Source organism: Anser cygnoides, chromosome 15, assembly GCF_040182565.1.
Source record: "Anser cygnoides isolate HZ-2024a breed goose chromosome 15, Taihu_goose_T2T_genome, whole genome shotgun sequence".
NCBI lineage: Eukaryota > Metazoa > Chordata > Aves > Anseriformes > Anatidae > Anser > Anser cygnoides.
Window position 1 is genome coordinate 12,502,842 of NC_089887.1, and position 23,778 is coordinate 12,526,619.

The 23,778-nt window shown below is 53.0% G+C and overlaps 1 protein-coding gene across 1 annotated transcript; it reads left to right on the top strand.

The window, feature by feature from the left end:
- Positions 1–115: 115 nt before the first annotated feature.
- Positions 116–23,714, top strand: CFAP70 (cilia and flagella associated protein 70). Its single transcript, XM_048059863.2, is given in 30 exon segments — positions 116–217; positions 249–318; positions 681–824; positions 2,867–3,053; positions 3,423–3,521; positions 3,782–3,861; positions 4,890–5,066; positions 5,401–5,583; positions 6,067–6,158; positions 7,299–7,398; positions 8,352–8,486; positions 10,037–10,204; positions 10,444–10,527; positions 11,011–11,102; positions 13,746–13,806; positions 14,863–15,054; positions 15,693–15,824; positions 16,489–16,614; positions 17,146–17,279; positions 17,372–17,487; positions 17,646–17,776; positions 17,778–17,829; positions 18,759–18,869; positions 19,605–19,693; positions 20,373–20,516; positions 21,228–21,389; positions 21,807–21,896; positions 22,907–23,008; positions 23,283–23,330; positions 23,476–23,714. Coding segments are annotated over 28 exon segments (3,294 nt in total). The 5' UTR covers positions 116–217; positions 249–318; positions 681–698; the 3' UTR covers positions 23,557–23,714.
- The last annotated feature ends 64 nt before the right edge of the window (positions 23,715–23,778 follow it).

A 23,778-nucleotide genomic window follows, 5' to 3' on the forward strand; every position in this document is an offset into this window, starting at 1 on the left:
GGGCCTGGCAAGGGCTGCCCACACCCAACATGGCGGCCACGACGGCTTCAAGGGCACGCGGTCCCCAGCACGTGACGCGGGGCTGAGCTCTCACCACGGGTCGAGAGCCCGCGAGAGCGGCCGCGTCGCCGTGGTTACGAGAGGCGCGGCGCCGCGCTCCCCCTCCCACCCCCCCCGGGATCGCCAAGGCCACGGGTTCGAGTCCCGCCGCCGCCGCCGCGCCCGGCTCCCGCTGCCTGGCTCCAGCTGCCCGGCTCCCGCTGGGGCTTTCCCCTCTCGGCACCCCCGAGCTTCCTCACGGCTCCCCGGGCCGCTGCGGTGAGGCTCTGGGGGCTCGGGGGGCTGCAGGGCCAGGTGCGAGGGTGCAACGCTGGTCACGGCCCTCCTGGGCGCGTGGGGTTTGGGGCTGGTCTGGGGGCGCAGCGTGGGGGAGTTTCCTCTCAGAACCAGGGAATTTTTGCTTCAGGTTCCTCCAAGTTCCTCCGAGCCCTTCGTGTGGGGCTCGCCCCGTGTGAGGCCGTGTGCTCGCTGTGGTTGTTTGACGTCCGAGCCCCCGCTGTCCGGGGAAGCTGCTCCCAGGGGAGGCTCAGAGGCCTCGTGTCACCGCTGGGTGTAATCGGAGGCTGCTGCAAAGCCGAGCCTGGCAGAAAGGAAGGCTATTTTCACGTTTCTCTCCTCAGTCTTTTTCCCGCAGAGCCATGGAGGCCCCCGAGGGGCTGTCTGCTGGAAAGGGATCCGGTTTGGTGCCTCAGGCTGTTCCCAGCGAGTCCCAGCCACCGTCGGCAAATGCAGTGCAGATCACAGTGGTGAAGGCACAGGACCTGGTAAAGCGCTTCTGAAAACGTCTCTGCTGGTTTAATAACCGAGACTCGAGTGGTTCTTTGTGCTGCGATCCGATTCTGGACCAGACGTGAGGTGATAAGGCTGTAGGAAGCGATGCCACCCTGTGGCTTCGTCCCCTGCACCGAGGGCTCACTCGCACAGACCGGAGGCCTGTGGTTCACCTTGCCTTGGGAACGCATCTCCTCAGCAGCAGTCCAGGCGTGCTCTGGGGTGCTGTTGACTTGAAATGTCTCTGACTTCCCAGCCTGTCTGTAAATTACTGGGTTTTGTTTGTGTTTTAAGCAAAACACAGTGGAAAATGCATATCAGTGAGACAAAGAAGTCTAAGAAGACCTGTTCTAGCATATAAAGCCGGAGTTTTGTCCCAACAACAGCGGTTTAAATTGTGTTGAAATCAATAGGGTGGCTCTAGGTTTGAAAAGGGAGTACCTCCAGCGTGCCTACCATACAAGAATGTGAACTAATTCAGATGAAAACATGACTAGTGTGCTTTCCATGTTCAGTGCGATACACCCAGCTGGCCTTAAAGTATTCGTGAGGATCTGGCATTTAGGAAGGAACGCGGAGGAGAATCTCTGCTACTGCTGCAAGCAGAAAAATGCAAATCCCTGCTTCAGCTCGAGCTGTAGACAAAAAGCAAACCAAAATCATCTGCCCATTTTTTTTTTTACTTTTTTTTTTTTTTAATGTTGTAGTATTTGAGTACCTCTCACATTGATGGGTTCAGCAAACAGCACCTTAGGTGAGAATTAGGAGGTAAGAAGAGGGAAAACTGTGCTGAAAATAATAGACCAGTGGTTTGATTGCGTCTGGAATGTTGCTTGTGGTTCTGATTGCTATGTCTTAGAAAACGCTATGGCGAAAGGAGAGAGGCTAACAAAGGTGCAATAATGAGAACAACAATATGAGAATATTCCATCTATAAGAAGTGTGGAATCTGTTTAATTAGAGGAGATGTAGAGAAAGATGAGAGGAGTATAGGATAATTAATGTTACAGGGAAAGGTTAATTGGATTCTTCTGTTTAGTCTTTCACATAATATATACTCAAGGTGACAGTCAGGAGGACTGAAAAATAAAACCAAGTGAATGAAGTCTCTTTTTGTGGAAAAGCCACTATGGAACTAATTACCCCAGTGACATGGAGAGAGGGAGCTCAGGGCCAGGCCCAGGGAGGTCAGGCATCCCCGCGGCTCAGGACGAAAGAAAAGCTTGGTTGGGGTACGGCAGTCCTTGCGTGCAGGGCTGTGGCTGCTCCTCCCTGGCTGGAGAAGGAAACCGTGTTTCTCCTGTGCGGGGACTCTTCTGCAGCTGCCTGTCTCAGCAGTTCCTTGCACCACCAGGGAAGTGCCTGGTGCTGCCCGCTTGGACAGGGCTGCGCGTGTGTGCGGCTGCGATGTGCCGTGCTGTCGCTGTGCCTGTTCACCTGTGTTTGCAGCCCTTTGTGCAGATGCTTTGAAATTAAGCCTCCTCATCTCGGTGTAAAGCAAGTGACGTGAAGCTGGTGTCACGACAAACTCCAGAGCTCCCCAAAGAGCTCGCTGGAGCCCTGGCTTGATTGCAGGGCTTGCTGCTGCCATATGATAGACACAAGCGTCCTGTGAGCTTGTGAGCTCAGCCGTGCAGCTCAGGGACTACCTTCTTAGTACACAGCAAAAATCCCCTCTTTCCTGGAAGCCCTGTATCTATGGGATATTTTTGGATTTGCTTTAGACGTGCCTTTCATCCCCATTCTTGGGACGAAGCCTGGACTTCTCCACCCCCTGCCCCCACCCTTCCAGCAGCAGGTTTGAATGATCCCTGAGGCACCACAGCATGGTGGAGCAGGAAATTTCCCTCCTAAAGGCAGGTCTTGGCACAGCCAAGCTCTGTTCCTCTTCCCCGCTCTTGCAGCGGAGCAGCCAAAGATTCCCACCGGTGCGCTCTGTTCTGGGTGCGGAACCGAGCTGCCTCCCAGGGGCAACTTTGGTCACGGGCCTGTTGCTGCAGAGCCAGCTGCTTCACCTGCTGTCTGTATTTGGCAGAAAAGCATCAGAAGCGACACCTCTTTCACTTTGGTGCGTGTGGAGTACGACGGAGTGATCTTGGGAGACTCCTCCACCGTTCAGGTCTTGCCAAACGGGACAGCAAACTATAATTTCACGACCAGCTTTGAATACAGCCCCGATGGGCCCAACTCCTTGGTCGACATCGCGCAGAAACCTGTGCTCTGTAAGTACCTGATGCTGCACCTCGCTCCTCGGAGGGGCGGAGGTGGGTGCTGTCAGCTGCTGCGCCCTGCCTTCTTGCTGCAGGAGTCACTCGGTCAAGAATAGCACTTAAGCAGCAGCAGTGGGGGGGGTCTCAGCACTTCTGTTCTCGTCTGTGCCAGCTGGAAGAATCCCCTTTCATATTGGCCTGGCTCTTTGGCTTCACTGTTCTTGTCAGCCTTGGGAGATGATATAGAAGCCTGTGCCGGAGCTGACACAGACCCTTTGCAGCCCCTGTTGGAGCTCACTGCTCTGGTCTGTTGATCTGAAAGTATCTGAGAAACTTTGCCAGCTCCTATCTTTTTTTTTTCCTTTTCTTTTTTCTGCCTAGTGACAGTGATAGAAGCGTTGCAAAAGCAGAAGAAACAGAAGGAGGAGAAGGTCATGCCTCTTGGCCAGGCTGTGGTGGACCTTCTGCCTCTGCTGCAAGGTACAACATCGATTTTCTCATCCTCCATAAACATTTCTTGCTCCCCAGCACTTGTTGTTCTTTGCTCACGAACCCCTCTCTGTAAGTTACCTCCTTCTGACAAAAATGGGTTTCACGGAGTCTTTAGAAAGCTGGGTCTGTGGGGAGAGGGGGGTGACAGCAGCTGCTCAGCTTTAGAAGTTGTAGCGGCACAGCTTTGGGCTGTGACTTCTCTACAGAGGGTCTCAGTGGACGCCGTGCTCATTGCTGGTTCTTCTCAGGACAGTGTTCGTTTACGGTCTTGGCTCCTTTGTATGCCGTGCCTGCCTCTCCATCAGAAAGCCTTCACCCGGAGGCCAAGGTATGTGGAATTTGGAACTGTTCCTTCGCTCGTTCGGCTCTCTGCTGCTTTTTAATGGGAAGGCGAGCATGACTCAGCTGCCTAGCTCATCGCAGGTATGTTACAGCCCTATATGTTAGAAGCTTGGAGGCCTTTCCAGTTTCCATTGACGTCTGTCCCAGGGTGCTTATGACAGGTGAGGTCGTGCTAGGAAATGCTAATATGTGCAGCTACCAAATTGCCCTGCAAAAAAATATTCAAGATGGAAAGCACAGTGCTGAAAAATTGAGAAAAGGCAAAGGCAGGATTACTTGCCCAACTTTATTAGTCCTTTCTGTGGATAAGACGTCTCACAGTCCATTATTGTACAACCTCTGACTGCCTCTCCTGCAAGGTCTTCGTTCATTCAGCAGGTTGAAAAGTACCCAGTGAATAAAGCAGGAAATGAGGTATGAGACTGGGAAAGCGTGTCTAACTTTGCTTCTGATTCTCCACGCACTTAGCACTCTGAGTGAATTACGTGGATGGATATTGCATTTACTTTCCCGTATTTAAGTGACACAATAAGCGAGGCATAATAAGAAAGGTGTGGGGCCACCTCTTAGGGAGGAAGGAAAATAAATGCTGAACAGCTGGCTTTTCACTGCCCCCCCATCCATCCAGGGTTGGGACAGGAAGCTGACGGCTGTACAGTGTGCAGAGATAGGGCAGAGTTGAAGCGTGGCCGTAGCTTTGACTTGTGCTGAATCACGAGGGCATTGTTTTCTGTCCCTGGTGTTCTCTCTCCATGGCCTTTTTTACGAGACGCTGACGATACGTACGCCGTGCCCCCCAGTAGGCTCGGATTTAAACACACAAATATCGTAACTCAGACATAGGAAAAACTGACCGTGAAATTCCTTCCCTGTGCTGATCTGTTTTCTTTTACATCTGAAGTGAGGAATAAGATAACATTATACGTTCTAGCCTTGGGTTTCTGCTCGCTTCTCCTTCAAGAGCAGAAAGTTATAACTGTCCGGTTATTAGCTCTATTTATCCTTGTCCCACAGCGCGGCCTTGAAGTGACTGTGCGCACCGAGAAGCCCCTGCTTTCTGCAAGTCAGCTTTCAAATGGTAACTTGTTGAGCGTCACGCTGGAGGCAGCTTACTCGGTCCCTGACGCCTTCGTTCCCACTGGACCCCCACAAAACTACGTGGCTTGCCTGCAAGTACCGGCAGCCGGGGAGGTGAGGATGGGTCCTGGCACAGTGAGCTGGGATTTGGCTGCTGCAGTGCAGGTCGTTGCCCTACGCTGTGGGACAAACGGCCGGGCCCGTGAGGTGCACAGCTCTGCTGCTCGAGGCACAGCAGGGTTTGTTGCGATTGCTCAGGGTCTCTGAGGTGTGATGTGCTTCCTTAACACAAATGAAGGGTCGCATGGCGAGATTGGGGTTGAAACTGGCAGTTTTCTTCCATGCCATGATTTGTTTTTTTCTTCCTTCTAAGCCCAGCTCTGCTCAGCTGGCACTTGCTCCTGCTCACGCTGAAAACTGAAGTCCTTTCGTTCTCCTGTCTCTCTAGAAGGAGGTCCCTTTGCTCTTCAAGAATGGCATCCTGAAGCCTGGTGGTGAAAAAGAATCATTACCTCGGCCCAAAAAATGGTCCCTTGCTAACATCATGGCCCCTGGTGCTCTGAACATTCCCAACTCCTTCATCTTTGGTGGTCCCTATGAGGATGAGGATGGAGAGCTCAACAAAACGGAGGTGAGGAAAGACTGGCAGTGTCATGGCTGGAGGAGACCCGTCAAGCCTCCCTGAAGGCGCTGAGAAAGACTTGCAGAGACTCGTGACGGGAAGAGGGGAGGACGGGTGGGTGGTGGGCTCCCTGCACTGTCCAGGCATGGAGATGGTTCTCCTGAGCCAGCGGGCATGCTAACTCGCTGCCGGCATGCTAACTCACTACAGAAGAGCTCCCTAGGGTGAACGTGGCACGTCTTGTCCTAACTCCTGAGCTGCTGGGCTGAGACTTTGCATTCTGTCTTTGTGAGCCAGGCTCTCAGTACTGATGGGCTCTGGTGCCTGCAGGGATGGCTGCTAATGTACTCTGCTAGGGTATCCTGTCTGTGGTGAGTGGGACACGTCTCTGACTCATTTTCTCTCCCAAGGAACATTTTAGGGGGGTGTCTGGGGGTGATGCAGGCTGTGAAGTTTGGTCTCCTGGCTCTGACCGTGTGCTGCTTCTCACAGGACAGGGAGTTTAGGATCCAGGCAGAAAGCATGAAGAGAATTGTGTGGGACACGGAAAGACGCTGTTACCTGGATCCTGCTGCAGTGCTTGTGTAAGGGATACGAGAGCTTCCCCTCCAACACTGAGCGGGGGGAGAAACCATCCTGGAATGCACTTAGTTGAGTGACCTGTCTCAGGCAATGAGCAGCAGTCTGTGGATTTTCATAGACCTCTTACGTGGCCATTCCATTGCCCTGCCTCACTTCTTGTGCTGTCTGCTGGCCGAAGGTGATTGCGTTAGCAGGAGAGCAGCTTAACAGCCTTTAATTGCTGGCAGCAGCTTAGCTCTGTTACGGTGGGAGAAGATGAATTGGCTGTAGGTGCTGTCTTCGGCCTGCGAATGCTCACTTGTGCTGCCAGCAATTGGAGCTGGTTACTGTTCCCTCCGCAGTGCAAACACTTACTGACCAGCTGCGTTCCCTCCCATGACCCCTTCAGGGCTGTCACCCAAAGGTTTGAGGGAAGGGACAGCAGAGTCATGGTGAGCAGACGTGGGTAGCAGACCACACAGCTCTCTTCTGAGCTGCTAATTGAGTTTTGTTGATTTTTTTTTTCTTCTGATATATTAAAATCCTTTCACTCTGTGGGCACTCATTTTCTCTTTATTAGATAAACATTACCTTTAATGGCTCTAGGTATGCTCAGATTGGGGTACCTACCCCGATCCTCTTTGAATCCTGCAACGTTCTTGGCCTCAGCTGCATCGTGGCCATGAGTTTCACAGCCAACTTATTCCTCATGTGTGGAAATACTCCCTTCTATCTTTTTTTTTCCCCCCGTACACTTTCATCAGCCTGCCTGCTGGTTTCACAGTTATCAGGCATGTTGAATGGGAGCTCAGGGTCCGCTTTGAATTTATACCAACGTTAATCATGTTCCTTTTTATCCGCTTCATTTCTGAAGTAACCAGGGGAGAGAGGAGCACAGTGTGTTGCTCTCGCAATCGTTCTGTAGCTCCTAGTGCCATAAATGCTCACAGCAGTGGATGGAAAGGAAATCCACCAGGCCTACCCCAAAGTACGGGTGTTCCAGTGGCGCAGGAGTGCGTGCTGTGTCCCACGGAGTGGGGCAGAGCAAAGCCAGGGCAGGGGCCTTTGGGGCTGCTGGGACAGAAGGGAGGGCAGCGTGGCTAACCGGGGAGAGCTCTCCAGCTTGGGTTCTGCATCTTCTCAGTGCCTTCCTCTGCATTCAGCCTGCAGAAGCGCATTGCAGAGTGCCGGTACTGGCCCGTGGAGGTCTGCAGGATGCCTGTGGTCTCATCCAGCAAAGGCAAAAGTAGCAAAGCTGACAAGGTAAAAATGGAGGGGATGTGGGGTTATGGCTTGTGGAGCAGCACTGTGTTATTGAGCGTTTTCTTTCAATGCCTTTGTTACACCAAAACCAGCCTTGAACCAGCCAAAGCAAGTCAGAGAGCTAGAGGCTTTGTAAAGGGATTAATCAGCCTTATAGGACTATTAAATAAACAAAGGATAAGATTTCTTCCTTATAGCCTACAGATCTCTCACTGATGGTCTGTGGTAGCTTGGTGGAGAGGGGTCAGGGAGAGGTTACTTTCTGAGAAGTCATTCATTGAGCTTATCTTCAGACAGTGTTTTTCTGAGCATCTTGAAGAAATTCATGCCTTCTTTCTCTGGGTGTAAATAAACTATGTTTTTGTGTCTGAACTGGGGTGGTTTAATGAAGAATGAGCTCCTTCGCTAATGGTCAGCTGCCAGGAACAGAAACACGTGAGAACTCCTTACGTGTTCCAGGGCAAAGTCGTATCAGTTGCTATCAATCTCATTCAGCCGTCAGTGGTGCCAGGGTTTTTCAGCTGTGACTGGGATACTTCTCCCTTACCCTCACTGGTCTGCTGCTGGTCCAGGCTCTCAGACTTCTGCAGCTGCCTGATTTCTGTCAGACCTGACATCCTTACAGCTCTGGTAGGGTAGTTTGGATTTCGAACGAGATAGCTGGCAATTTTGCAGTTGTACCTTGAAGAGACTGCCCTAAGGAGTGGCACAGTTTGGGCATTAGAGAGAAAAGCTGCCCTGCAGGGATTGGAATAAAATTGATATTCTACATACTGAATGACTCCAGTGTTTTCCTCCAGGTTGTCTCGGCTGCGTGCCAGTGACAGAGAGGCGCTGGCTCATCAGGTGCATCAGTTTGCTGGGTGGCCTTTTTTAATGGGATCGGTGACCTTGTTTCCTTAAAGAGAATAACAGTCTGTTCAGTATCTCAGTGCCTCAATCTGTGTTTCCAGGGAGATGAGGACAGGCAGATTTTCTTCCACGGCGTGGCATATGTCAACATGGTGCCTTTGCTGTGCCCTGGCGTGAAGCGGATTCGAGGCGCTTTTCGTGTCTTTGCCTACCAGGACGGCGAGGTGCTCGAGAAGGTGAGAGCAGGCAAGGCAGCCAGGCTCCGCGCCACCTCTGCGGCTGTGGTGCGGTATGGGTGCAGGAGTACGGGCAGAGTGGTATTCAGGGGCCAGCTCTGAGGCTTCACTGCCCTTCTGGTGCTGGAGGAAAACGACACCAGCTTCTAGGTGCAGTCTTCTCAAAGGCAGGTGATTTCTGGGTGTGCGTGAGCAGGTTTTGGGGGCTGGGGGAGGCTCAGAATCTCACTCCACTCCCTTCTCTGTCAGCAGCTGAGCAGGGAGAGCTGTGAGATCACTCCTCGCTCCCCACTCAGGAACACGGGCAAATGAACTGCGTTGCTGGGAAGAGCAAACAGTGGCTCTAAAAGGATAGCGTTACCCCAGGCAACAACCAAAAAAGCTGTCACTGGAGCTCTTTCAGCTGTAGCTCATGGAGGTTTATTTGTCTTCCATTTCTCCCCCCGCCTTGGTGCTAAAAGTGACAGTTACATCTCCATTTTCCCACAGCACTCCCCAAACAGACCCGAGCTTGTTTCAGGAGGACAGATGCACAGCCTGCTTTTACTGCCCACGTCCCCCTTCGTGCTGCTGCCCCGGCCACAGAGCTGGGTGAATTACAGCCCTTCTCCGTGCCTCCCCGCCACCGCTGGGTGCCAGCTACCAAAAAGCAGGCTGTTTGCTGGCCCCTGCCTCACTGCTGGGAATAATGGCCTCCTGGCTGCATGGTGCTGTTACTTGTCCTGTGGCATTTATCCATTATGAGTGAGGTGACACCCTCTGCTTTTCTCATTTTCTGGTTTTCCGGGTGCTTTGGGCCGCTCCTGGGCCTTGGTGTGAACAGCTAACCTGCGCAGCTGTTCCACCTTCTCCCCTGCATCCTTCAGTTCTTGCCAGCCCAGCTCCTATATCCCTGGCAGCTGGGAGGGGAACTGCCCATCTCAGTGGTCAAGCAGCGGGTGAACAGGTAGTGTGAAAAATCTGCTCCTGGCGGGTCACTGTGTGTGTCGGGGAGGCTGCGCCACGTGGGCAGGTGAGCTGGGAGCTGGGTCAGGCCAGGGCAGGCAGGGGCACCAAAAAACAAGTGCAGAGCAGACCTGGGGAAGGTAGCCAGGTGCATCTGACACTCCACATCACCAGGTCACTCCCTAGCTGTGAGGCAGGTCCAGCGTCACGCCAGGCCAGTGGGTCAGGATCAGGGCAGTTTGGGGCTGGGCTCCAGCATTTTTACCGTGTAGCTCGGGCAAGAACCAAAGGCCAGTGCCCCAGTGAAACCGAAGTTCTTGAGAGAAGGCAGGGAGGCCCTAGTGAGGCTTTCTCAGGCAGATCTTTCCTTAGCGGTCTGACCAGAGGCTGCGCAGCTGTACAGTATCAGAGCTGGCCTTGAGCACAGGCAGCTAACTGCCTAGGAGGAGAGAGTGAGGTTGCAGAGCTTCTTAATGCGTTTAGGGCCCTGACAGCATGTTTTGTGATGTCAGAGGTTCAGCAAAAAGGATGGGGAAGCCTAATTTGTCCTTTGATTCTCTCTTGTCACTTCCTTTTTTTTTTTTCTCCTTTCCCCTCCTCTCCAGACTAAAAAACAGCAGAGCATTTTGCGGGATCTCAGGCCGCAGGTCAGTCTGACTAAAGAAAGACCATGCACCCCGGGAATCAGCTCTCCTCTTTCCAGAGCTGTTCCCAGTAAGGCCCAGAGAGAAGAAAAGGAGAAGAGCACCAGAGAAAAGGAATTCAACAGAAGGGTAAGGTCTATAGAGGCGCTTTGCAACGCAGTTGGACCATTTCTACGTCAGAGGCAGTTGGAAACAGGGACTGATGCTGTGTTGCTCCAGCCAACTGAGAGATACTCGTCACCTTGAAATTTTAGTACATGCTGCCTGAACAAATGTACAATGCGGTCACATCCTGAATTTGTGAAGGCGTGAAGATGTGAAGTTTGAATCTGAAACGAGATGTCTTTTTTTTTTTTATTCTTCAACAGACGTCCTATGCACCAAAAATCCAGTTGTCAGATGCTGCTCTAGAAGGTGAAAATACTGAAAAATCTCTCAGCCTTGATGGACAGGTAATTTTGTATCTCCAAAGAGAAGAAAACTGCTAGACCATCACTGCATCAGTGTTTCGTACCTTTCACATAATCAAATTATTCAAGAGTGAGTTGGAGATGAGGGATGTCTTACGCAGATGCTGTCCCGGAGTTCTTCCAGTGACATCCTGTTGGAGGGCAGTCTAGCATTGGGCTAGAAGGCCATAAATAATCAGGCATTATTTAGAAGGGTATCTTCCTTTTTTGTCTTCCTCTTCCAAACATCTAGAATGCATATTTATTGTCCAAGCAAATTGATTAGCTTTTTTTTTTTTTTCCTGGACTGACTGCTTGAGCATAATTTTGTTAGTGTAAATCACTTTGAGCATGGGTTATGAAACAAATTATACGTCTTCAGTTTAAAGATTTGCTGAAGATCTGTAGCTATATGCTCAGTCTTTCATCTTTCCAGTAGTGGTTCTAGATAGCGTGACATTGAGAGAGTAATGGTTATGTTCACAGCAATATGCTGAAGCAGGAACGTTCCTGGTGGTGGAGATAAAGCTGGACAAGGCCTTGGTACCAAAACGATTGCGAGAGGAGCTCACCAAAAGGTGTGTAAAGACATGCTATAACTCTGGGGCTGACAACTCAATTCTCCTGCAGGATAGAAACAGGACTGGATAGCAAGCCTACCCTTCAGTGTGCTCCGTGAGCACCATCTGAGTGTCTGATCCAAAGCCCACTGAAATCAGCAGGAGGGCTGGGCCAGACTGCTTCAGAGGTGGCACTGGGTGGGTTTGGAAAACATTTGTGTACATCTGAGCTGGCATCTCCCTGCCAGTCACCTCAGAAAGAGAGACACCAGAGCGGCATGACCAAATCTGTATTCTGTCCAGGCTTGGTTTCCTATTCATCCCCTTGTGTTTGCCTCTTGCATGCGATGTCTGCTGCTCGGTCAGGGCTGGCCACCAGTGGGCTGCACTCGGTAGTGCTGCTGTAACTCTCGGATGGCATTCTGTTGTTTTTCTGAAGTTTTGTCACAACTTTCTACCCATTCCTGGGCTCTTCCATTAGTTTTAACATCATTCTGCTGTAGAGCTGCCCTCTCATCTCTGAGGCTTCGAGTCTTTTGCTGTCTGTTTGATTTAAGACAGTTGCTTCCTGTCCGCAGAGTGGTAGTCCTGCTGTGTTAGAGTCTAGGGAAGGCCTAGTATGTATAATTTATTGGACAAAAAGAAAATACAGCAAATGAATAAACCATAACATGCACAGGCAGTGTCTCTTTCAAACAGAAATGTGAGTAGAAACCACACAGCAGCAGTCCTTCTTTGAACAGGAAGCATGTGCATTGTCTTGTGTTCTGCCTGCTGTCTTCGAGGAAAAACAGGTTTGGGGAAAGTGAGCCCCCCTTGCAACAGACCTTGTCCTGACCTTTTTGGTTTGCTTCCTACTCTACTGCAACGTGCATGAGTTCAGTGTAATTACTCTTCACTCACCTGCCACGTGCATCTGTGGATGTGAAGCCTGGAAAATCAGCACTTCCGAATAGTGGAGGGGGCCCTGTCCTGAGGGGCTCGAGCTGATGACACGTACATGTGTCCTGGCAGATGGGATCAGCAATGCTTTTTTTTTTTTTTTTTTCCTGGAAGGCTGTTTGAATACATAGCTCGTTAGCAAACTGCAGCTCTCTTTCTTGGGCTGCGTCCAAAATTTTCCATCAGCCTCCGCTTCTGCTCGCTTGCTTTGCCTGGGTGGTTGTTGTGCTTGGTTTTCTCCTTCTCATCTTAAAGTGAAACAGTTTGGTTCTCCTTTGTGCCCCTTGCAGAGGTACCGCATCAGTGATGGGAGCTCTTCTCAGGGTGGGGCTGTGAGCGTGGGTTTCCCGAGGAGTGTGAGGGCACCGGTCACTAGGCAGCACAGCAGAGGACTTGTTGCTGCTCACGGCCACAGCGCTTTCCACAGACCCGACAACTCCTCTGGCGCCTACGGCAGCCCCACGCGGAGTCAGATGATTGTATTTGTGTCCTGTGGGGGTACGTCCTGCGTGGGCTAAGGGACCGGCAGGAATGGCAGCAAGGAGAGCAGGACGGCAGCTTTCTGAAGGGGCATTTTGGAGCTGTGCTGCGCAGCCTCCCTTGACCTCACAGGAAAAGCAGCTGATGGTGGGTGGCAGGTCCCACGGGGACACGAGCAGAGGCCGCGGCATCACCGTTCCCGTGGGCGAGGCGGGAGGGGAGCTGAGTCCTCTGCTCAGCGCTGAAACCTTTCAGGTCTCTGAATATACAGAAGTTTTGCATGGGAGAAGTGGCCGGAGGTCAGGGCCTGGCGAAGTCAGCTGCTCGGAAGCTCTGCGAGCCGGCAGAACAGTTGTAGGAGCGGTTTTGCTTTGGTGCGGGGGAAGCAGTGTGCTTTGCTAGTTGGGCAGGGGCCAAAACAGGGATGTGACACTGCTTGGTGGGCTGGATCGCCTTCTAAGGTCTGAAGGTGTTTTAGTGCCAGCAAACAGGAAATCTTGATAAAATCCCAAAGAACTTAGGCTGTTTTGACACTAAGGCTTTCAGTAAACTCTTAATATTACTGTAGTCCTAAGGCCTTTTAATCAATATTTGGAAGGTTGTTGCAACCCTAGTAGTGACACAGACAGGCGTGACACGGTGTCTAGGAGTCGATGCATGGCCAAAGAACAAGGTGCTGCAGCTGCACTGTGGGATGTCAGGAGCTGATGGATGGGGTGGCCCAGGGTTTACAGTGATAACATTCTTCAGAGCTTTCCTCCTTTCTTACAGGTGTTCTGGCAGACCCAGGAGGCTGTGAGTTAAAGGAATAACAACTTGATAAGACAGTCTACTTCTGTCGGAGAGTGGTTTTGATTGCTAGCAATAACAAATGCTAACCTTACCTGCTGGGCTGAATTTTTACAGGAGTTTTTGTGTAATGGGTCAGTGAAGCCTGGTGAAAATAACTAAATAAATCTTATCTAATCCCCATGGAGTGTAATCATCAGCAGGGAGCGAGGCAGTAGCTAGTTCTCCCAAACATTATGACAAGCTGCTAGCGTTGAATGAAGGTGCCCTGGTCTTTACAGTTCATTCTTGGTCAGAGCCTTCACAGTTTCTCCCGTGTTGGTCCCTGCAAGGTATCTCAAGGACACGATGACAGGCTGGAGCCCTCGCACTGCAGGCTGCCTGCACCTGAGACAACTGAGCGTCGCTGGCAGGATGTCAGGCCGATCTCTTCTGTCCTCTCATTGACAGGGTCAAGGAGATGATTCCCCCTCGCCCTCTGCTGCCTCCCCGAACTGAAGGAGCCAAGAAGGTATGTGCAAGAGCCTGTGGCCTTGCCACCACTTTTCCACTTCTTTCTGCCCTTGTCTCTCTCACATAAGGGATTTTAATTTTCAGTCTGAGCTCTGCAGCAACTTATAGATGAGATTTGCAGAGGAAACACACAGAAAACTTCTGGATGTGTTATCTTTGTAGCATTATGCCTTGGGAAATCACTCCTGGGCTGTGTTACTCTCATTGGCAGCCCATAAAAAGGGGCAAGATCTGGAAAAGGCAGAGAAGAGAGCAGCAGTGTGGGAGTGTTTGGGAGTGAACTGGGTGCTGGGGAGGTACCAGAACTGTATGTTTATGGGCAGTTTCTTGTCCCAGACTAGCCCACGTGCTTCTTCAGACCCAGACAAACATGAACAGAACCAGCCTCAACCAGGTCACCCCACAAAAAAAAAAATTGTGAGGACTTTTGCATGTGCAACATCCTGGCCCCAGGAAACAATCTGAGACCACTGGCTGGTCTTCGGTAGGTACAGAACAGCCGCTGAAGGAGATTGTCCTCAGATGGCCCCTGGCTGATGGGAAATTCAAAGCAACAGTGGGGGACGAGGCAGTACTTCAATAACTGACCCCAGTGTGGCTGCAGAATTGATTTGTGCTGGACTGTCTGGAGTGCACAAAGTGATACATTTTGATTATTGCAGCGCATGGAGGCTTTTGCCACTGGGATTACAGGCTCTGCTGAAGATGGCTTGCCCATGGCTTTAAGGGGCGCCCAGCAAATGAGATATAGTTTACTTGCAGCTAATTGTAGTGCTATAGAAAAGGCAATGATGACTGAAACACTGGGTTCTGATTGAAAAATAAAGCAGGAGTGATAACAAATTATGAAGGAGCACTTCTGTATTTCACAGTATTTCCATAGCAATGTTCCAGGTATGGACAGGAAAAGATGTGTGACAGGCTACTTGAGACTTGAGTCAGGTGGAGTTTGGGGGGGGAGCTCTGGCAAATAAAACTCATTTCAAGGTTGATGGCTTAAGTGACTTTTGTAGTTTGGTTATTTATTTATTTCCTGATACTTCTTATATCCTAGGCTGTGGAAGATTATCACAACCATGTCACGAGCATTGCTGTTGCCATCCTAAGTGAATACCACGACCTATTTGGGAAGCAGCTGCCTGACCAAGGAGCGATAGACCATCAAACTCTGGAGGAACAGAAGCGTGTACTCAACTTTGAGCTCAATAGCTCTGGGAAATATTTTGCTTTTAAGGAACAGCTAAAGGCAAAGAGTCCATTGTGTTGTTTTACTTCCCTACTTGTTTTGTCCAGGCAGTTTCTCAGTGAGGAACTGCTGCTCCATGGTGGTACCTTAGTGTGTTACTCTGTGTTGCTCCAGAATCCCTTCCTGCCACCCAGGCTGTTGCAGAGGGCATGGGGAGGGCCAGGTTTTTCCTCTAAAGGGGCAGGCAGCAGGCTGCTTTGGTCACACACCAGGAGAACCTTTCCTGTCAACAGGGGAAGACTCCAAACCCGATCACACCTATTTGCCCTGTGTTTGTATCGCATGGGAGGCAAAGCTGACTGTTCTTGCACTCTCACAGCCTTCCCCAGGGAGAAGGGGCTTCTCCATGTGTCCCTTAAAGGGGCATCTGTGTGTCAGGGAAGGTGAGGGCTGGGAGGTGGGAAAGGAATTTGTCACTGCTTACTTTTTCTTTTCCTTTTATCAGTGCTGGGCTGGATTTATTCCTTAGAACTAAGCTAAAGCTTCAGGCAGTTGGAGTTGGACTCACTGGTCCTTGTAGGGCCCTTCCAACTCAGGATATTCTATGAGTCCATGAAAATGTGTGTTCTGGCTGTGTTGTTGTGATTGTGGAGCTTGTGGGGGAACCTGTCTTGCCCAAGTATCGCATGTCTCCACAGTATGCTGTAGTGAAGATCGTGAGGGAGAAATACCTGAAGACCACGGCGTTTGAGACCCAGGAGCAGTTCCAGGCGTTTCTCAGTGAGCTGTACGTGTACCTGGTGGATCAGATGCACGTTGCCCTGAACCAGGTAGGGAGAAACCCTGGCATGTGTCCGGTGAGCTGGGATGGTCGGCCTGGGATACAGCGTCACTGGGGATCTGGGTTAGAAGCTGCTTCTAGTGAAGGCAGGGGCACTTTTGCCTTCAAGACAGCTGCAGGCTTCTGCTTCTGTTTGCTGCAGTTATCACACGTGGGCCCCAAGCCACACACACAGACGGGATCCATTCCATCTGGATCCCATTGCTGCAAAATCCAGCTGGTGGGATGCGAGGGACCACCAGCAGCTGCTGCTGCAGCCGGCTCCTGGGGAGGGTGGCAGCGCCTGTGCCATCTGCCCCCTAGCTGGGCAGAGCACAGACCTTCAGCTTGAGCTGGGGTCACCAGTGACACCACAAAGGAAGCTGGAAGTGGTCTTGATCTGGGGGATGCTTTTACTCGCCACAGCCGCCAGTAACAGATATTGCCCCTTCCCTCTCTGGTAGACGTACCTGGGAAGGACGTGGGCCCACAGGATTGCGGGGCTGTGTCCCACCCCAAAAAGAGGCTGGGGCAGCTTGCCTTTCCAACCCACCCAGCCCTAGCCGTGCCAAGGTGTGCTCTGCCCGGTGCTGGACTGGGGGCTGCTGCTGAATGAGGAGCACACGAACCGTTCTTACCCTCCCCAGGCCTAACTCTGTCTCACTGCTTACCAGCTGCTGCACGAGGAAGCTGCTTCTCCTGTCCCTCTAACCCGCGTGACTGCCGAGCAGCTCTGGCTCTTTGCTCACGAAGCTGAAGTCAACAAGGACTACAAGCTGGCAGCTCTCTACCACCAGCAGGTGAAGGAGCCCCTGTTCCCTCCTGTCTCTGTCCCGTGTGTCCGGGCTGGCAGCCAGCACACCGTCGCTGCAGCTGACAGCTCAGCCAGCCTCATCTGTTGTGCGCGAAGCAGGGAGGTGAACGTGAGCAGGGTACTTGCGCTGAATGTGTGAGAGATTTTCTAGGGAGATGCTGCTCTCTGGAGGATGTGAGGCAGAGGCTGGCCAGGTCGCTGAGGACTTGAGCCTTGAGGCCAGGGGAAATGGGGTGAGCTGGTCCAAAAGGCACGCTGGGTCAGCACGGGGGACCTCTATCAGAGGGCTGAGAGGTCAGCTGAAGCTGGAGGGCACCAATAGGTGAAGGAGGCTTAGAGGAAGCCCGACATGATCCCAGTTAAGGGAAACCCTAGCATGTGATAAACAAGGGCTTGATTGTTGCTAAACTCTGCCAGAGGAAAGCCGTGGCTGTTGCAGAGTTGTCTCCCCGGTGCGCTGTGTGTGCTGGGCACGATGGCAGGAGCCCTTACTCCCACAACGATCTCTTGTGCCCAGAGGATAGCTCAGGACAAGCACAACACCCAGTACTGGCTGGACTACGGGGCGTTCTGCCTCCTGCTCGAGGACACCACCAAAGCCCAGGAGTGCTTCCGGGAGGCTCTTTCTCTGGATCCACGCCACGTGCGCAGGTGCTGCGTGCTCCCAGAGGGTGGGGAGGTGAGGGGAGCCCCCCACGCCACCGATGGGGGCCTGCAAGGCTCACCTGTCTGCCTGCCCCCAGCTTGCTGCTCTGTGGGATCGCGGCAGTCGTGCTGCAGCACTACGAAGAGGCAGAGATTTTCTTTGAGGATGCGTGCTGCTTGGAGCCATCCAGCGTCGTAGCCTGGACGCTTTCAGGTACAAAAGGAAGCCAGCCTGTGTGCTCAGGGCATTCCTGTAGAGACGAACGTTGCTTCTCACCCTGCTGCTCTTCCCCACTGCTCTAATTTGAGGGCTAAGGGGAGGATTTTGCTAAGGGCTAGATTTCTTCTCATGCTGCTCTTTGTCTCCCGTAGGTTTGTTCTATGAGCTGCAGAATAATAATATTCAGGCAGAAATGGCCTTCCGTGAGGCTAAGAAGCAACTCCAAGCACAGCTCGCCAAGGAGAGGAGCATCTCTGAGGGAAAAGGAGGGAAAAAGCAAATTTGCTGCTGCGTATGTGAGGTCTACCAGTCCAGGCCCAGAACAGCTTTTGCCAGGTAATTCCTAGCAAAGCCAGGAGGTGCCCTCGTGCTAGCAAGGAGGAGACTTGAAGCTGTATGCGAGATGGTGAACAGTGAGACCAAAGAGGAGAAACGCGAAGGGTAAAGGAAGCAGAAGCGGGCTGTGAGCTTGAACAGGCTGACCACGAACTATGCCAGAGAGAGAAGGTGCCCTGCTTCAAATGCTGGAGCTGAAATGCAGGTAGCACGGCCCGTGCTTTGTCTCACCCAGAGCCTAGGAGAGGGACCAGCCTTCGCATTTATTTTTCTGGCCCAGCCCAGTGCTGCTGATATACGGATGTGTGGGCAGTGGCCAGGGCAACTGGAGGAAGCGAGCGTACCTCGTGAGGCTTTGGAGGGGTAGGGCTGCTACCGTGACAGCGGTACTACTGAGCGGGGTCATCCAGGTTCAGCTCTCATGAAAGCTGTTGCTGTGACGTCCCAACACCGCTCAGAAAGCACTGTCTGACCAACTCAAAGGGCAAAACAGCTGCTTAGTGGCAACTCTGAGCTGAAGGCCTCCTTTGGAGCCTCTGCGAATCCGGCCTCACCCCGAGCCAAGTCCTAAGTATTTGGCTGGGCTGCAGAAAATGTCAGTTGGCTTTATTTTTAACACTATACCCGCTCCGTGCAAAATGCTTCAAGCAGGCCTACAGGGTCATATGCCTTTCTTCACCCTCTGCAATTACGAAGGAAAGGATATTGCTTCATTTATACCTATTTCTAGCATTATATGGTAATCTTGTACTCAAGACTCCAGAGCCACGTATTACCTTGTGCAAGCTATTTTCATCCCAGTTAGAGAAATCTGGTAGTTCTTGTGTATTTTCTCTCTTCCCCCCGTTTCAGTGGAGTCCTGCTCCAAAGTGGCCAGATAAAGGCAAAGCCTGCATGGACCTAATGCTTGTTGGGGGGTTTCATTCCAGAGGGGCCTCCAGATGGCTCAGCCAGCAGGCTGCCAGAGGCGGTGGAGGAGCCTGCCCTGGCCTGCCCAGCACCTGAGGAAGAGGCTCTGGCATCGGAGGCAGCCCCAGAAGGTCAGGGAGTGGGGTCTGGGGTGAGAGGGAGAGCCTAGGGTTGGGAGGTGGCCTCGTGTGATCAGCAGGGAGGGAGGTAACTTGGGGGCACTGAGCCGTGGCCGTCCTGATGCCAAAGCAAGACATTGAGTCTCGTTCTCTCTCCCTAGCTGGGGAATCTTCAGCAGAGGGGATTCATCCTGATTTTTTTTTTTTTTTTGGAGAGCATATCTCAGGATGGACAACTGGTGGGTGAATGCAGCTCTCTCCACGTGTGGCTGCACTCAGCTGCCTTCACCGGCTGCTCTGACGTCTCCCTCCTGAGATGCCAGCTCTTAAACTGTCCCTGTGGATCTCCTCTGTGTCGTGATCTGCCTCCTCTATAGCTCCGCTCTCCTATGGGTGCCAAAGAGATGGCAGCACTGGGGTCTTTGGGCTCCACGGGATTGTTCTGGGGAGGCAGGAGTCTCAGTGCAGTTAACAAGTCTGAGTTATAAATCTCTGTTTTCTTACTCTGAGTTTGGCATGGAAAACTAGTGGGTCAAGAATATAGTTTCTTTTCACGTATCTTACAAAAATCTTAAGCCCTTCAGAAAGAAATGTTGTGCTAATCTCTGCTCCAGCCTCCCTTGCCATCTCCTGGGTTTTACACTGTGTTGCTGTGATCCCACTGTCTCTGTTAAGGTCTCAGCCCTTGCTCTTATTTCAGAAATGAAAAGCCCAGTTTGGGACTGATGAAGGCCCATTTTCTTGCAGGGCCGCCCCCCATTTCGGGACTTAGCCAGCCTTCCAGCACTATCTTCATGAAGGCAGTGGAATTCCTGATGAAATTCAATGCCATCCAGGTCAGCTCAGCACGGAGTGGAGGAGGAGGAAGGGAGGTGTGATAATTACCAAACTGCTGGTGGCAAGCTCCAGCAAGGACCTCTCTTGGGCTTAGAGAGCAAACCGAGGCTACCCCAGATGCCAAGAGAACAAAGCCACTGCCCAGAAATGCAAAACTAAGGCCGGGCAGAGTGTTAAGACCAAAATGCTGCTTGAGGACAAAGTCACTTCAGGCAGGCAAAGCTCTCGGAGTGTCTCAGCTCGGCACTGCTGGCTGTGGAGGGAACAATGTGCTCTTGTACGTTCAGAGATGAGATGCATTCTTGCGATGCTTCCAGTGCACCAGTACTCCTTTCTTCTTTCAGACATTTGCATGTCAGAGCAATTTGTTTCACCTGTGGGATGTTCCTTTCCCCCACAGAAATCTCTGTGAGATTTCTCTGACTGCCACATTATGCTGTCTGCCTTAATTTTACGTGGCAGAAAGAGCTGCTTAAAGCAAAACAGACCTAGAAGTAATGGGAGGTAAATTTTCAAGCGAGGGGGGGGGAGAAAATCTCCTGTCTGTTTCCTGTTCATGGAACTCAAATGGGCGCGAGGCAGTCCTCCTGAAGTGTGTTTGCAGGGCAGGAGCAGCGGCCTGGGGATGCCCGTGGTGTGCCTGCTCTCCTAACGGTGCCGGGTGCTGTTCCTCTGCAGTTTGTTCACATGGCGCTTGCCCACGAGCTGCTGGCAGGCCCCTCTTGCGCCTACTACCTGGCGCTGGCCCGGACTTACTTGCTGAAGGAAGAGTTCTCCAAATGCGAAGAATGTCTCTGCGAGGCCGCTAGGATCGACTTCATGGTAATCCTCTGTGTTCACACGTGCAGGATGCTGCCCCAAAGGGGGAGACCGGCCAAACGCTGCAGCAGACGCTGCCTGCGTTGTGTGTTTGAACCTAGAGCCCGTGCTTCATTTCCACTTGAGCAATTCTAATGGAAGTCTGCAGCAGTTCCTGCTGGGGAGGGCAATCATAGGGGATTAACCACGCCAGGCTGTGGCTGCAGCACTGCCCTCCTCCTTACCCAGCTTATTATTTGCTGTCCATCGTCTTCTGCACAGACAGGCAGCATTTCTGTCCGAACAGTGCTCTCTCTGCATTGTCTGCCTTTCCTTTCCCTTTGAACACGAATATCCTGATCCCTTCTCCCTGTGTTGGTGAGTCAGCTTCTGTTTCATGGGAAACAAGGTTGCTATTCAGAAGAAGGCGGCTTTTGAGAGTCAGGTTGAATGGAAGGCACAGAGGGCTGTAAAGCTGACATCTCCGAATGCTGCTTGTGTATTCAGTACCTGGGGGAGCCTTGCTCAGGCCAGGATACCGTGCAGGGAAGGCTGGAGGGGGCTTTCATTGCAGGCAGCCTGCTGAATTGATTTTTATTCTGTGCGTAAAATCTGTTCTGCTGCAATCAAATACCTGTCGCCTCTTCCTGTCTGCTGATTACAGGGGTTCCTGGCCCTCCTCCAGGTCTCTCTCTCTCCCGTCTCCCACCTCACTCTTTGGCTTTGTGTGCACAGAATCCAGATGTCTGGGCTCTGAAAGGGCACCTGTGCTACCTGAAGAGAGACTCGGCGGGGGCGAAGGAGTGCTACGAGCGAACCATCAGTTTTGTGGTGGATGCTGCAGATATGCACTTTGTCTACCTGCGCCTGGGCTCCGTCTACCTGGAAGAGAAAGAGGTGAGGAGGCAGCAGGAGTGGAAGAAGGGAATTTGCAACAAAGTGAACAGCATTAGATTCCAGATCCCAGGTATAAAACCCAATTATCTGCAGCTATAGCTAAATGCCACAGCCCAGCAAAGCCTTCACAGAGCCGCTTACTCCTTTGTGCCAGGCTCCTAGTCTCGGGGTGCTACCGAGATATTCTCATCCTCAGATCAATGAGGGTGGCTCTTACGCCACTGCATTAGCTCCTGCCAGCGTAGAGCCACCAGCTTTGGGGGCAGCGATCAAGCCCTCAGCCCCTCCGGCAGCAGTGGGGACGGTGGGTGTCTGAGCCCCAGCGGAGATGGGGCACTCAGCAGCTTCCTGAGGAGAGGGACCGCTGTGGAGGGACGCTTTTAACGCAGAGCAATGTGATAACCTCTCTCCTGGCAGTACGGCAAGGCGAAGCAGACCTACCTGCAAGCCTGCAAGAACTCCGCGTCCTGTCTCACCTGGCTGGGAGTGGGAATCGCCTGCTACAGGGTAAGTGCAGTTACGTGTGAGATCCCAGCTTCACGTCACCTGTGCTGTAGCTGGGTTTGTGGCATGGTATGCAGAGCTTGCTTTTACTTGATGCCCTTTATTAAAGAAAAGCCTAACTGTCTGTCACACCAATGCTCCTGAAGGCCATCCTGTCACAGTCCCAGGGTGGCGCCCCAGGCTGCTCATAGGGCAGGTAGAGAGTAAGACAGTTACCCTCAGCAGCAGCCTCCTTCCCTGCCTTGTCCTGCCGCCAGGCCTGCCAGGGCCTCCCTCCCCAGATGTGATGGCGGGCGTGTGATCTGGGCCTGGGCTCTGCTCTGAGTGCCTGCCTGCGCATGACCTGCGTGTCACCACAAAAGAACTGAGCAGAATGTCAGCGCAGAGGAATCTCGGTGCTTTCCCTGCCCAGAGGAATCCAGCGCCTCTGAAGGGCTGCCAAGGACACCCAGACAGAGCCACCAGCAGCGCGGCGTCTCCCAAAGGCGCGCCTCGAGAGGCTCCTCCAAAGGAGTTTGGCTGAGGGAAACAAACAGGGAGGAACTCAAACTTCTGTTTCCCCTTTGGCCAAACGTACACCTCCCGAGAGGCTGCAGCCTCCAAAAGGCAGGGAGGTGAGTGTGGCCTGGGAGCTGCGAGCAGCCCGCAGAGCAAGGAGACCCCGCGGCAGCCCCCCCTGCCTCCGGGGAGCTGCTGAGCAGCCAGCTTCTGTGGGAAGGGGGACCAGGACCTGAGCCATGGCAGCAGCACCCCAGCAGGTCACCAGAGCTCCTGGTGGAGCGGGACCACTTGGTTCCTGGGGCCGGAGGTGTTAGTACCTGTCTGGTTTTCTCTGCCCTGAGTCCTGTCCTTGCGGCCCCGTCAGGGGAAGCACCCAGCAGCTCAGCGCCCGCTGTTCTGCTGGTTGCTTTCGTTGTAGGGATTTTAACAGGCACCTGCTCCAAAGAACTGGGAAGCCGTTTCTGCCTGCCGTTTGCCTTTTTTCACGCCTCTCCTTCTCTCTCTCTCTCAAGCTGGAGGAGATGGGGGAAGCAGAGGACGCTCTCTCTGAAGCCAATGCCCTGAACAACAGCAATGCCGAGGTGTGGGCGTATCTGGCCCTCATCTGCCTGCACGTGAGTGCCCAGCCAGCCGCTAGACCCCAAACCAGTGCAGGGGGGGGAGGCTTCATCTGGAAAACATCTTGTAGATCCCAGGGGGAAAAAGCTTAGGGAAGATCACTGCGGATGGCAAGAGCAGCACCCAGCCTCGCTGCTTGTCCTCTCCTGCTGAGCGCGTGCCCCGGGGCAGCGTGCTTCTTGCTGAGCACCCTTCCCGGGCAGGGCAGCGCTCGCTGCTTACCCGTGCCCCCCGTAACCCCCCCCATAACCCACGGTTGTGTTTTTCCAGGGAGGGCGGCAGCTGGAGGCAGAGCAGTGCTACAAGTACGCCGTCAAGGTGGGTATGGGGGGGAGCAGGGGCTGGCTCCGGGCAGGGCACCGAGCACCGAGCTGTGCCCTCCCTGCCTGCCAGCGCCCCGCTTACCCAAAAGCGCCCTTTCTGAGCCCAAAACCCCGCTGGGGTGCTGCCCTCCTTCCCGCAGCTCGGCCTGCGGCCCACGGCCCTGCTGCAGGAGCTCCGCGCCGCCCAGCAGCGCTTCGGCTTCGGCAACCCGGCCTTCTGAGCGCCCCCCGGTCCATAAATAAATACAGCCCCGTGCGCCCGCCGTGCCGCCCGCTCCCTGCTGCGCCCGGGGGGGGCGTGGGCGTGGGGAGGGGGCGTGGCTAAAGGGGGGCGTGGTCATTAGAAGGGGGCGTGGCCACGTGGGCGTTGTCGTCGGAGTGGGCGTGGTCACCGGAGGGGGCGTGGCTAAGGGGGGCGTGGTCACCGGAGGGGGCGTGGCTAA